Source organism: Sphaerulina musiva, assembly GCF_000320565.1.
Source record: "Sphaerulina musiva SO2202 unplaced genomic scaffold SEPMUscaffold_2, whole genome shotgun sequence".
Taxonomy (NCBI): Eukaryota; Fungi; Ascomycota; class Dothideomycetes; order Mycosphaerellales; family Mycosphaerellaceae; genus Sphaerulina; species Sphaerulina musiva.
In genome coordinates this window covers 2,313,544-2,326,537 of record NW_016017384.1, presented here as the reverse complement: position 1 = coordinate 2,326,537, position 12,994 = coordinate 2,313,544, and the positions used below count along the sequence as shown (strand labels likewise).

At 52.0% G+C, this 12,994-nt stretch overlaps 5 protein-coding genes across 5 annotated transcripts; 3 read left to right on the top strand and 2 right to left on the bottom strand.

Moving 5' to 3' along the window:
- The first annotated feature begins 682 nt into the window (after positions 1-682).
- Positions 683-2,258, top strand: SEPMUDRAFT_147512 (acyl-CoA dehydrogenase NM domain-like protein). Its single transcript, XM_016904344.1, has 3 exons — positions 683-1,088; positions 1,184-1,944; positions 2,050-2,258. Exons 1-3 carry the CDS (start codon positions 691-693, stop codon positions 2,211-2,213), a joined length of 1,323 nt encoding a protein of 440 aa, XP_016763824.1. The 5' UTR covers positions 683-690; the 3' UTR covers positions 2,214-2,258.
- Positions 2,259-3,922: 1,664 nt separating this feature from the next.
- SEPMUDRAFT_38865 (uncharacterized protein) lies at positions 3,923-4,324 on the top strand (the record flags this gene model as incomplete). Its single annotated transcript, XM_016908721.1, has 1 exon — positions 3,923-4,324. One exon carries the CDS (start codon positions 3,923-3,925, stop codon positions 4,322-4,324), a length of 402 nt encoding a protein of 133 aa, XP_016763823.1.
- A 1,751-nt stretch (positions 4,325-6,075) lies between these two features.
- Positions 6,076-7,017, top strand: SEPMUDRAFT_105920 (uncharacterized protein; the record flags this gene model as incomplete). The annotated part of the gene is made up of 1 exon (XM_016900601.1): positions 6,076-7,017. One exon carries the CDS (start codon positions 6,076-6,078, stop codon positions 7,015-7,017), a length of 942 nt encoding a protein of 313 aa, XP_016763822.1.
- SEPMUDRAFT_60823 (amino acid transporter) lies at positions 6,719-9,046 on the bottom strand. The gene has a single exon (XM_016909541.1). The coding sequence runs from the start codon at positions 9,032-9,034 to the stop codon at positions 7,208-7,210; it is 1,827 nt and encodes a 608-aa protein (XP_016763821.1). The 5' UTR covers positions 9,035-9,046; the 3' UTR covers positions 6,719-7,207.
- Positions 9,047-9,138: 92 nt separating this feature from the next.
- On the bottom strand, positions 9,139-12,504 carry SEPMUDRAFT_60822 (P-loop containing nucleoside triphosphate hydrolase protein). Its single transcript, XM_016909540.1, has 3 exons — positions 12,370-12,504; positions 11,470-12,208; positions 9,139-11,412 (listed from the first exon to the last, which is right to left on the bottom strand). The coding sequence occupies exons 1-3, from the start codon at positions 12,375-12,377 to the stop codon at positions 9,631-9,633; spliced, it is 2,529 nt and encodes an 842-aa protein (XP_016763820.1). The 5' UTR covers positions 12,378-12,504; the 3' UTR covers positions 9,139-9,630.
- Between the last annotated feature and the right edge of the window lie 490 nt (positions 12,505-12,994).

Here is a 12,994-nt window from a genome sequence, read left to right as displayed (position 1 = left end):
CGGATAATAGATATATACTACGGCTAGATACCGATATATAACGAGTTAGCGACGATAGAATAGTACTATAGAAACGTATAGCTCGTAGTAACGAAGTAGCGGCAGCAAGGTTACTAATAGCCGTAGCTAAGACGGAAGTACTATATAGTAATTATCGCTACCTGTCCTCTCGGAAACGACGAAACCGTTATAGGTACGTCGACGGCTATTCCGATAGTAATACTGTCGCTTGAAAACCGTAAAACCGACTAAAGAAGACAGGGCCTTAAACTCTTACGACAGACCGTAGGATTGTAAGCTTAAGCCTTTGCCTCGTATATAACCTCAAAGTAGTCTGCTCGAGCATAATTGCTAGCTATGTTAATAGAAGCAGAATTTTGGCCTCGAGAATTAGTAAAGAGTCTTTATACTTAGAGAGATCAAGTAGTAGTCCGAGTTGATACAATAAATTGACTCGTAAAGTTGAACTCGGCTCCAACTCCTCTTTTGTATCACTTGGCAGAGTTTGTTCCTAGTCGTTTGATCCGAGGTCTAAGAGATATAAAACACTCTTTAGGGGTAGGGGGCATAAGCATAAGCATGATAATAACAATAATATAGCACAACATTCTGACTGAACCGTAGCTTCACCACCCCACTGAAGCATTTATCACCTCTCTCTCTCCATCAACCTCAACCTCAACCTCGATCATGAATTTCGAAATTCCCCCTTCCCTCCAAACCTACCTCTCGCGTCTCGACGACTTCATCGACCGCGAAATCACACCCTTACAAGCCCAAAACGACAACGAGCGCTTCTTCGACCATCGCAGAGAACATTCCCGCACCGACTGGGACAACGGTGGACTCCCCCGCGAAGACTGGGAACAGCTGCTCCAGGAAGCCACGCGGAGAGCAGACCAGGCTGGATTTTATCGTTTCAGTTTGCCAAGGCAGTATGGAGGTCAGAATGATAGCGCGGCGGGACGAGGGTCGAATCTCTGGATGGCGGTGATTCGAGAACATCTTGCTGCAAAAGGGTTGGGGCTGTTTAATGATTTGCAGAATGAACATAGTGTGTGTGGGAATTTTCCGGATGTGATTATGGTGTATGTATCTTTTTTCGAGAATAAGTTAAAAAAGAACTGCTTAAGGTACCTTTACTTACTATTTTTTTCCATGAATTCCCCCCTTTTTTTTCTAGGCAACACTTCGGCAACGAGCAACAAAAGAAAGAATTGATCGAAGGCCGACTCGCAGGCAAAGTGCGAATCACATTCGGACTCACCGAACCGGGTCACGGCAGCGATGCCACCTTCATGCAAACGCGAGCAGTCAAACAGGAACATGACGGAAGCTACATCATCAACGGCAGCAAAATGTGGCAAACAGGAATGCACAAAGCCACCAACTGCTTCATCTTCGCTCGCACAAGCGGCAAAGATGGCAGTGCCCAAGGCATCACATGCTTCAACGTCCCCAGCAACAGCACCGGCTTACAAGTGGAATCCTACGAATGGACCATAAACATGCCCACCGACCACGCCACCATCTCCCTCACGAATGTTCGCGTCCCCGCATCTTCCATCATCGGTCCTCTCGACCAAGGTCTCTCCGTCGCGCAAGCCTTTGTCCACGAAAACCGCATCCGCCAAGCAGCTTCGTCGCTCGGCGCAGCAGTCTATTGCATCAATCAATCCGTCGCATATGCTCGACAACGCCAACCGTTTGGGAAACCTCTGGCGGCAAACCAAGCCATTCAATTCCCGTTGGTGGAACTTGCGACGCAATGCGAAATGCTAAGGCTCTTGATTCGCAAAACTGCCGTGGAAATGGATGCGATGGCACATGCTGACGTCGAGCGGAAACTTAGTGATAAAGTGAGCATGTGTAACTATTGGGCGAATAGGCTGTGTACGCAAGCTGCTGATCGAGCTATTCAGACGTTTGGTGGTTGGGGATATAGTAAGTTGAGCACTTGTTCTTGTCTTCACTTGTCCATTTCAATAAAAAAAGAAAAGAAAGAAAAAAAGAAAACTAACATAATCACCTATTTTTCCTCCCGTCTAGGTCGCCATTATCCCTTCGAGCACATTTGGAGACATCATCGCAGATACAGAATCACCGAAGGCAGTGAAGAGATTCAAATGCGCAAAGTTGCTGCCTATCTCTTTGGCTTTGTGGGACCGCGAAAAGCTGAAATGGAGCTTGCGGCGGCGGGTGCGAAATTGTAGTTACATATGTACCTACCTGGTATGAAAAGAAATAACCTGATCTAGCCCGTCTTTGCCTCACCGTACCCTCCTCCCCGTCCATATCTCGAGTGGGTGTATGCCATGTTTCTCCTGCTCGTTGAGCCTCTTCTTGTCCTTTTCCTGCCGGTGGTACATTCGTCCTACCCCGTCGTCGTTGTAGTAGTACAATACCTTTGGCGGTGGGAGAGAGATCAGTTAGACAGAGGTCAAGTGCTGGGTGATGATGTTCCGAGTCGTCGAGGATCAATCACGCGGGCGGTTGCGCTGAAGTGAGGACGATGTTGTATGTAGCTACCTCCTGAATCGAAGTCGTTGGAATGGCGCGGAAGCCATGTTTACTTGGCGAACGCGTCCCATACTAAAGGGGCGCACGCACAGGGTACTCAAAAGATGCGAAATTCAATTCGCCATGCCAGTGTGCGCGTATGAGGTAAACAAAAACAACTGAGCTTCTTCTCCAAGCCATTGCAAACAAGCAACAGAGTGATGAAAAAGGTGTCTTCGCGTCGTCTGGAGGTAGTGCGATACCAGAGACACGGTGCCTCTGGACATGAGCAAGCTCAGCGGCCCAGTGACTGGTTTCAAAAATAAGACTAGAAGCAGAAGATTAGCAGGTGTGTGATGGAGAGGGGAGGAGGTGCAACTCACATAATCTTAAAAGAGTCCGTAGACTCGTTTCAGAGATTAAACTGAAAAGAACAGATACTACACTTGATCTAAGCCAACTGTGATGGTGTTAGCAATGGTTGTTGATGTTGTTGATGTTGTTGATGTTGTTGTGGAGTGGTGATGGATGGATGGATGGATGTTGTAGTATGGGGTGGTAACTTACAAGGCAAAGAGAGCTAAAGAAGAAAGGAAAGAAGTTTGAGAGCGAAGAACAGAAGAGTTTTGTACTCGCGGACTGCCAAGTGACGCTAGCGGGCCGTAGCCGTTGCCGTTGCGCTCGCCGCGAGTCATGTAGGGGCCGGGTGAATGTGAGCGTGAATACGTAGGGGAGAGAAGTCCGCTCCCCTAACAAAGCTCGTTCACTTTCTATTCACTTCCACTTCACGTAGTCGCACGCGAGCAGCAAATGGAGCTAGGAGAACTCGCGTGCCTGACCGTTGGCAGTGATATGGCTCTAGCTACTTCACACTCAAAGGGTCGAGCAAGCAGACCTACCAACTACTCGCATTTTCGGGGCTGACAATATTTGGAACGACGAGTCCACGGAGGAGATATGATGGACGGCTATCCTCGCATGTGAGCAATGAATCAAGTCATGCCGTGTGTGGCTGCCTGGGAACAGTCCGGATAAGTTCTGCTTTCGAAAATTCTGATGATACCCTACTCTCCGTACGCGTGTTGGAGAATATCTTGATCCAGCCACACATGGAGCAATGTTCAACCTTCCTCGTACAAACGGTACGTCACATAGGAACGTCAATACCAGTATAACCTTGTTGCACGGTGTGTCATTGACAGGACTGTAGGTTACTTAGGCTGTATCAGATCTCTAACGAAAGTGGGTCAGTCGGCCACCTACCTACACAACATGTACATACATGTTACCTATAGGTACACCTTCACCTGTCATTCTGCTTTCCCACTTTCGCATTGTTTTCCTCAACTTGAACAAAAAAGAGTACATTCGCGTTTTTTGCTCCTTTGGTCACTTTCCACCTTACATGTATTCGACACTCGACATGTCCTTACACGACAGAATCCTCGATCTGGAAGAACAAACGTGGCGCGCTCTCCAAACCGACGGTTCAGCACTGATCCCGTACTTGACCAGCGATGCCATTATGCAATTCCCTCTGGGGCTGAAAGTCACTGCCAACTCCCGGCCTTCGGTCCAGGACATTTTGCACTCTTCCGCATTTGTTCCTTGGAGAACTTTCCGCCTCAAGAACGTGGATGTCACGCCCGTCGGCGCGGACGGCGCAGTCATTTCGTACCGAGCCATCGCCACAAGAGCATCGGTGGATCCCAAAGACGAGCGAGACGCCGAATTCGATGCGCTGTGTAGCAGTGTGTGGCGCAAGGACGGTGCCAGCTTTTACATGTGTTTTCATCAACAAACCATGACCGAGGAAGGACTTTGATCCTGGCGGAGGGTGGAGGGAATAGAATAGGATAGGTCGCTGACGGCCTCTCGACACAGTGGCATTGTCCCTGCGACTCTGCGCAGGCTTTGGCCTCGCGATTGGGAGTTGGAAGAGGATCAAGCCATGCTGCAAGATGGTTTCATGTACGAATAGTGGCGACGTGACGAGGCTCCGTCTCGTTCACGACAATGAGACAGGATCATCAGGCTGTGAAACTGCACAAAACATGTCTTTGAACTGTCTCTGCAGCTTGCTTTGAAGCAAGTGTGAGACGGCAGTGGTTGTGCAGCAGCCGTTTTATAGACTCCGACAAAAGACTTCTGAAGGTCCGTCTCTGCGTGCAAGCATCTCCATCTTTCTCGTGCACAAGCTACTCAAACCAAGGCGATGACGATGGAGAAGAAGCACAAACTAGTGCGCCGGCCGAGGGGAGGAGTGGTTGCGAACTCGATTCGAGGGCTTCCACTGGAGCATCGAAGATAAATATGTGGAAATCCACAAGGAGAACTCTGCGCTTCGGTGAGTATCTCATGCCCTTGGAAAGCCGAAGAGACCGAAACTGATGAGAGCAGAGAACAGAACAGGAAACTGATGGTGGAGAAACTGGCGCTCTTCCAGTACAAGATGGACACGCTGACCGCCAGCAGAGGCGCTGACCAAGACTTCGATCTCTCTCCCCCGGAGCGCGTCAAGATGGCGCAGGAACACATTAACCGCACTTTGGACAGCACCTACAACCGCCTGAGGCCGGAAGTTGCGAAAGTGCAAGATACGATCCATCATCCCACCATCCAAAATGGCGCCTGTGTGCAGAGAGTCAAGCCATCGACAGAGGCAAGCTTGCCAACTACAACAGAGACAGATCGCTCCGACAAGTTGAACCTGCTTCGTAAGTGATCATCAGCAGATCAAGAGACCGACAAAACACTCGACTGACACTTTCCAGCAACACGACTTCCTCCGCCTCTACCATCTCCACCTCGCGTGGAACTTGCAGCGCCAGACCCCCCAAACGAGTGCCCCCAACCGCAGCCCACACCACGAAATTTCAACTTACCCTTCCGAGTCCAAAAAGGCCACGACAACGACGAACTCGAGGAGCAGCGGCCTCGAAAGAAGCGACAGCTTGAACATTCCTATTCAACCATTGCCAATAGGGATGCGAGCGGATGATACCCGCCGGCGTCACCAGAAAGTTTGCTGCAACAGAGAGACGAAGGGGTGGGTGTGTGAAGATTGGCTCGTGGGAGCAAGATGAAGTTTAGCTCGCTGTGCAGTTCATGAGGAAATATTCGAGTGGATGGAGATCAATGCGCCTGTGGTCATGTGGCGAAAGACTTGCCATGGATCCTGAGCAGCCAAAAAAGTGGATTGGTTTGGGATACCTTGAATCTTATTCGGTGTGGAGAGACGAGTGAAGATGGGAAGGAAGACGATGGAGATGCGAGGGAGATGGGATGACCGCTGGGGAACTATACCTGACTATACGACGGGAGAAAGTGGCGATTACCAGAAAATATCAACCACTCTTTTTGTGGTCGGTCCTCACCTTTTAGCCTTTATACATTCTTTGGGACGAACCAGTAGACATAATGTACTTCCAATTGCTTTGCACATCATGCTCCAGACATATATAATTCTCCTCCTCTACCTTACCCTAGTACTACTACCATTATATCCCACTTACTTCTACACGCTCTCTATCGAAAATACCAATACCAACCACACCAAAAGCTCAACGCAAAAACATGCTTCCATACCACCGCGCCGCACCTTCATATTCGGCCAGACCTCCATCACCCCGGCAACAACAAATCCGTCAGCAGCAGGTCGGCGCGAGCATGGCGAATTGGGAAGAAGCAGCAGCAATGCCAAACGACTACAACGACGACGACGAGGTACCCCCTCCACCATACTCCCGCACAGACTCACTGCACCGTACCAACAGCGCAGAAGAAGAAGAAGAGGACAGAGAAGAAGCAGAGCGACCCGAAGTCCGGCTCCAACCCACTCCCAATGGACATCATCTCCTCGCCATGACCGTCAACTCCAGCATCACGGGAAATTTCCACTTCCAGCCCACTCGCTTCCCCTGCACGGGAACTTTCCTCGCATTCCAGAAGTATTGGAAAGCAGTCTGGTTCAAAGCCTGTCAGCAGAAATTTCTCCGACCGGGTGCGCTCGAGATTTTTGTATGGGAGATGAAGATCCTCTTCTTCGAGGCGGATGCGGAGCGGAGAGGGAGAAATGGTTCCTCTACTACTACTACTACGATGGTGTTGGGAGAGGATACTTGGCCGATCTTTCAACAGTACATGGCACAGGGGTCCGGAGATGGGGTGGCGGGTATGAGGCTTCAGGTGGATATTGATGCTTCGAGGCGGGCGAGGAGAGTTTGTAGGGAGACTGCGGCTGCAGACGGGAATCACAATGAGGCAATGTTGTTGTTGCTTGGTAGGCATGTGCCTATTACTCCTGCCCCTTCTACTACTACTACTCCGGCGCAAGCGGGATCGAAGAGGCAACAGTTGAAGCAGTTCTTCCTGGGATGTCGCAAGGACGTTCAGAGATTGAACGCTGAGGCGAAGGCGGCGGCAGAGGCTAGGCATGCGGAGACGCGGAGACGTGAGCTCGTCATGGTGGCAAGGTCGAGGGAGTTGTATGCATCTCGACTGGCTGTCTCTGGATAAGACCCGTCCTCTACTCCTGTCCTCGACAATAAGAACGGTGCCTCGCGCATTTGTGTAGGATGTACTACTAGTACCTCAGTCATTCACAAAGACGATGATGTGATGGCTGCGATCTGAAAAGCGTAGAAGCATAGGAGGCAGAGAATTATAGCACACAAGAGCACCAATTTGGCTTTGGCATGCATGTATCTCATTTTCCCCATTTCCAGAATTGCCAAACTTTTCTATCATCGCCATGTCGTTTACCACTTCTCCGTCTTTTGCTGCCTACTCTCCACCAATACAGAGGAATGCCTATGAGCAAGAATGCTACCACGACAAGCGCCTGCAGCGGCTTTGCAAAGACGGCCCTACTGACGAGGAATAAACTGACGCAGCAGAATATCACTGGCGTCGTGATCCAGCACTTATACGGTCTTTCCAATTCTGGCTCCTTCACTCGCAGCACTATGAGCCCAACTACTGTCGCAAAGTAGAACAGATAACTCGCCACACCGTAAAAGGTCGTCAATGTCGTGAAGTCGCCAATGATGATGTAGACGACTGTAACGAGAGCGTTCAAGATCATGGCATATATCGGCGTGAAAAAGAAGCCTTGCTCATCGGCCACGAAGCTGGTGAGTTTTTTCGTTCTCGTATTTCGTCGCGGGAGCCGTACTCTTTGGGCGGAGTCGTGGAAGCCAATGGTGCCGAATATCGCAGGAATGTATCCTTCCTTTCCTGCACTGTAGACGAGGCGACCTCCCGTGAAGGTGGTGGCATTCAGCGCGCCAAAACAGGATCCTGAGACTGCGAGCGCGAGGAGAAGAGAGCCGACAGGTCCTAGGACGGTGCCGCCGAACGCGACGGCGATCGTGTTGGACTTGTTGATGACCGCGGTGGGAAGCACGAAGATGTATGCCATGTTCGCGAGAATGTAGCAAATGATCACGACGGGAAAGGACGTGTGCACCACTCGGGGCAGATCTCGACTCGGATGTATCATCTCGCCCACCACGTAGTTGGTGTTATCCCATCCATCATATGCCCATAGGCCGGCGTAGAGGGCAACAGCCCACTCTGACGAAGACGCGCTTGTGCCTTCAAACCAGCCCGTCGTCTTCCAATCAGTGCCCAACTCTTCTTTGTGGTATGCCAGTCCCGTTGTCGCCACGACAATCCCTGCTACTGTAACAGCCAAAAGCGCCGCAAATTTGAAAAACATGAAAAAGTCTGCACTCCTCGTCCCTAGCTTGGTGGATGCGCAGTTCAACAGCGTGACGAAAATTAAGCCCAGTAACGCAACGCCTTTGTTAATCCACGGACTAACCTCTGCCGCATCAGGCCCAATGACCGCTCTCACCAGATACTCGCCAAAGATGATGGCAATAATGGCCGAGCTACCCGGCCGGAGCACCACAACTGCACACCATGTGAACAGGAAGCCAGCCCATTCCCCAAAGATCTTGCCGAGATAAATCTGCGCGCCTCCATTCAAGGGGATGGCGCCTCCCAACTCGGCATAACTGCACGCGCCAGTCCACGCCAGAATCCCACTCACGACCCAGACAATGATTGCAGCACCTGGCGATCCAGCGTTACTGTTCACACTCGCCGGACTGCTGAAGATGCCGCTCCCTATGATCAAGCCCACGACCAACGACAGCCCATTCAGATATGTCAAGCTCTTGTGTCGTTCGAGACTCTGTTGTCCTCCCGCCCCGTGTTGCGCAGCGCCGAGATCAAAGTGAGGCGTATTAGGCGTTCCCAAGCTGGTATAGCCATTCCCACTGGTACTCAGGGGAAACAGCGAGCTGCTGAAATCGAATGCGCTGCTGACGGAGTATGACCTTCCATGTCCCGGTCGCCTGCCATTTTGAGGCGTCGTAGGATCACTGAATGACAGCTTCCGGCTGGAGGGGATCCCTGAGGATGAGGAGTCGAGCGAAGCGCGTTCGGTGTGGTCGTTGTCGTCGTGGGAGCTGCTGGCGAGGGATGCGAGTTCGAGGGAGTCTCGAGGCGGTCGGAGTTGGCTCATAGTTTGTCTCGTGTTGCTGGGGGAAAAACCGGAGTGAACCAATGCACACGTACGTCGTGATATTGTATATTATCGTACACGCATAATCCAAATTATACTCGTTGCCGTCTCGCTCTCCATTGTTGTCTCATCACCTGATTCATCGCAGCAGACGTCTTCCACTTCCAAACCTTAAAGCTGTAGTTAGTTCTGACGCGCGACGCCTACCTAGTTCGTTCGCCAAGCCCGGTTGCCGCATTGGGTAGTCAAAGGGCCGATGTTTCACACCTAACAACTTTCGGCCAACTGACGAAATCTCCAGCATACAGAGGAGACAAGGAGTTGTACTTGTGAAATGCTTTTGGTAATCTATGTACTAGATGACCAGCAGCTGCCATAAAACACAAATGAGAGTCATGTCAATTCCCGTCGAGCCTTTTTGTCATTTCGTCACTGGAAGCAGGTATCATCACTTCTCTAGCGGTGTGCCATTTCGACAGCAGTCCTGCATGAACTGTCGCTGCAACAGACGGTCCGCAAATGCTCGACATAATCTCCTCCACCACCCCAGGGTATTCTCCATGCCAAACCACACAGCAATCGCGTGGCTATGCCGCTTACAACTTGTCGTAGTAGTTCTCGTAACCTGGCACTTGAGGCTTGAGACCCTTGCGCTTTCGCATGTCCTCGACAACCTTTCCGGGGTTGGTGGCGGGGTCCAGTACGGATCCACCGGGCAGAATCTGCCAGTGGTCGAACACTGACTGTGGGAAGGCTTGACCGGAGGTGTTGGAGCGAAGATCTGCGTTGAAACCGAACGACTCGTTGACGGGGAGGTATGCCTTGATGTTGAAGAGCGGTGTACCTGGACGCTGGGCCTCCTCAAACACGTGACCTCTTCTGCGGGTGAGCACACCGTAGATGCCACCCATGGCTTGTTCTGGAACCTGGATCTCGACCAAGAAGACGGGCTCGAGAAGACCAGGGTCGGCGAGAAGGGTGGCGGCGTAGAGCACACGACGCGCTGTTGGAATGAGCTGACCACCACCACGGTGGATGGCATCGGCGTGCAGAGTGACATCCATGATGTTGAAGCGGACATTGCGCATTGGCTCTTCGGCGACGGGACCTTCCTTGGTAGCCCATTGGAAACCAGAAACAACGGAGTCCTTGATTTCACTGAGGTACTGCACGGCCTTGGTCTGGTCGACAAGCAAGTTGGCGCCATTGGTGTCTGGACCGAAACACCAAATCTTACGGGCATCAGTAACATCCCAACCGTGGTCGTCGGCGAGGATACGGGCGCGAGCCTTGAAATCGTCACGTGGCCCGATCTTGCCCGATTCAATGTCCTTGGACACCTCCTCGGCCATAGGAGTGGCGATCATGTAGAGACGGTTGTGCTTGTTAGGTGACTTGGACAGGGCAGTCATGCTGGAGTCACCGCCGACAGTCTCACGGTATTGGACGACTGGGTCGGAAATGCGAAGTGGGACACCAGCGTGGTCCTCCTCAAGATCCTTCAAGCAAATTTCCAAGTGAAGCTCACCGGCACCAGCAACAACGTGCTCACCGGATTCGGAGATGAAAGTCAAGACACATGGGTCAGACTTGGACAGACGCTTCAGACCTTCGACAAGCTTTGGCAGATCGTTGGCGTTCTTGACCTCGACGGATCGCTGCACGACAGGAGACACAGAGAACTTCATGACCTTGAGGTTGTGCGAGGTCTCGTCGGTGGTGAGGGTACCAGACTTGAGCAAGAACTGATCGATACCGACCAGACCAAGAATGTTACCAGCTGGAACATCCTCAATTGGGTCAGTGTAGCGACCCATCATGAGAATAGTACGCTGGATAGACTTGATGAACAAGTCGGACTTGCTGCCAGGCTGGTAGTTTGGTCCCTGGATGCGGACCTTAAGACCAGAGCGGGCGGTACCAGAGAAGACACGACCGAAGGCGTAGAAACGGCCCTTATCGGAGGTCGGCACCATCTTGGAGACGTACAACATGAGAGGTCCCTTGGGGTCACAGTCACGAATACCAATGGCAGACACATCGTCTGGAGGACCCTCGTAGAGAGTCTCCATACGGTAGCGTTGGGCAGTCGCTGGAGATGGCAGGTGGAGAATCATCATCTCCATGAGCGCATCGGCGGCTGGCAAGAACTTGCGCATGACAACCTTGAGCAGTTGCTTGCCCTCAAGATCCTTCTCGTCACCAACAAGCTTGACCTCGAGCTTCTCCAAAAGCTTAGGAGTCTCCTCCTTCTTGAAGTTCATGATGTTGTCGAAGATGCGGAAAATTGGGTCCAAACAGAACTGGTTGAATGCACGTTCTGCACCCTCTGGGTTCTTGGTCCACTTCTTCGTCTTCGCGTTGAAGTAAGATTCTCCCTGGTGAGTGTGTTAGTGCCAAATTCCCCCGTCGGACCCAGATCTGCACCAACTTACCCAAAGACGCTCCATCATCTTGTTCTTGTCAACACCAAACTTCTTGGCGTACTTGACAGCAAACTGACGGATGGTGAAAGCCCAGCCGTGAAGACCGGAACCGAAGGCAACGGTACCCTTCTCTGGGTAGACCTGGACATCTCCAAGGGCCTTGTCGTAGTATGTGGAGATAACGACGTTGACCGATTCAATGACACGAGCAAAGTTCTGGAACAGGTCCTCCTTGGACAGCTGCAGTTCGAGCAATGCACGGTCGACCTTGTTGATGATGACAACTGGCTTAATACGCTCACCAAGAGCCTGTCGGAGCACAGTCTCGGTCTGCACGCACACACCTTCAATGGTGTCGACGACAACGAGCGCACCGTCGGTCACACGGAGCGCAGCGGTGACCTCAGATGAGAAATCAACGTGACCTGGCGAATCGATCAAGTTGATCAAGAAATCGTTCTTCTCGCTCTTGTCCGTCGTGATGACGATATCCTTGAGATCCTCGACTTCTGCGAGAGTACCGTACAGGGAGATGGCAGTCGACTTGATCGTGACACCACGTTCCTGCTCGTCTGGACGAGTATCTGTGAATCGTGCGGAACCGGCGTTCTTGGCCGAGATAATACCAGCACGCTGGACGAGCGAGTCGGTGAGGGTGGACTTTCCGTGATCGACGTGGGCAATAACGGACATGTTACGGATGTTCTTTGGGTCATCCATGAGACCACGGATCTCCTCGACGGTGAAGCTATTTAGAGGCCGTCATGTCAGCGCAATGTCCTCTCATTTCTCGTCTCGCGGCGTGACGCGGTGTTCTCTGCAGCTCAAACCCGCCCAAACTCTACATCCGCCTTCTCCTGTATCTCGAGGGTGCAGCGGCGCCGCGAATTCCGCACTGGGACGACTTACTTGACCATCTTGGCGGTATTGTGTGGATTATATTCTGGGAGGAGACGGAGGAGGAGGTTGTTTTTCGTTCACCTCGCAGCGATTCAGCTCGCCAACGAAGTCCTCGTGATTCTGAATGTGCCTGCGATGCGTGAGCGGATGGCACAGGACGGCAGACGAACGAAGATGTGTACCTGTCGAGGCGCTGGAGGAGCGAGCGGTGGATGAGGAGAGAGAAGCTTGAAATCGAGAAAATGCTGCAGTAGGGCGGTGGGCTGTTGCCCCACCATCACGGGACTAACCGGCGGGTGGCTCGCCACTCCCAATCCCATTTCCCATTTCCAATCCCGACACCGCGTCCCTTTTTGCACTGCCAAGCACATGAACGGTGTCTCTCTCTCTCTCTTCTCTCCCATGTGGCCACCCGAGCCGAGCCAGTGAGCCTCACACTGCCCGCAGTTGACTGTTGCACGAGTGCGCTCAGCGTGGGCCACCGCTGTTGACACCTGCTCGTTGGAGGAGGTGCGGGAGTGCGGCGTCGGCTGCCTAACTCCGTCGGGTGTTGCCGTGGCCGAGCCTGAACCTGCAACTTCCATCTGTACACACACTCCAGGAGGTACTAGGAGGTACCTATCTACTACCTGTA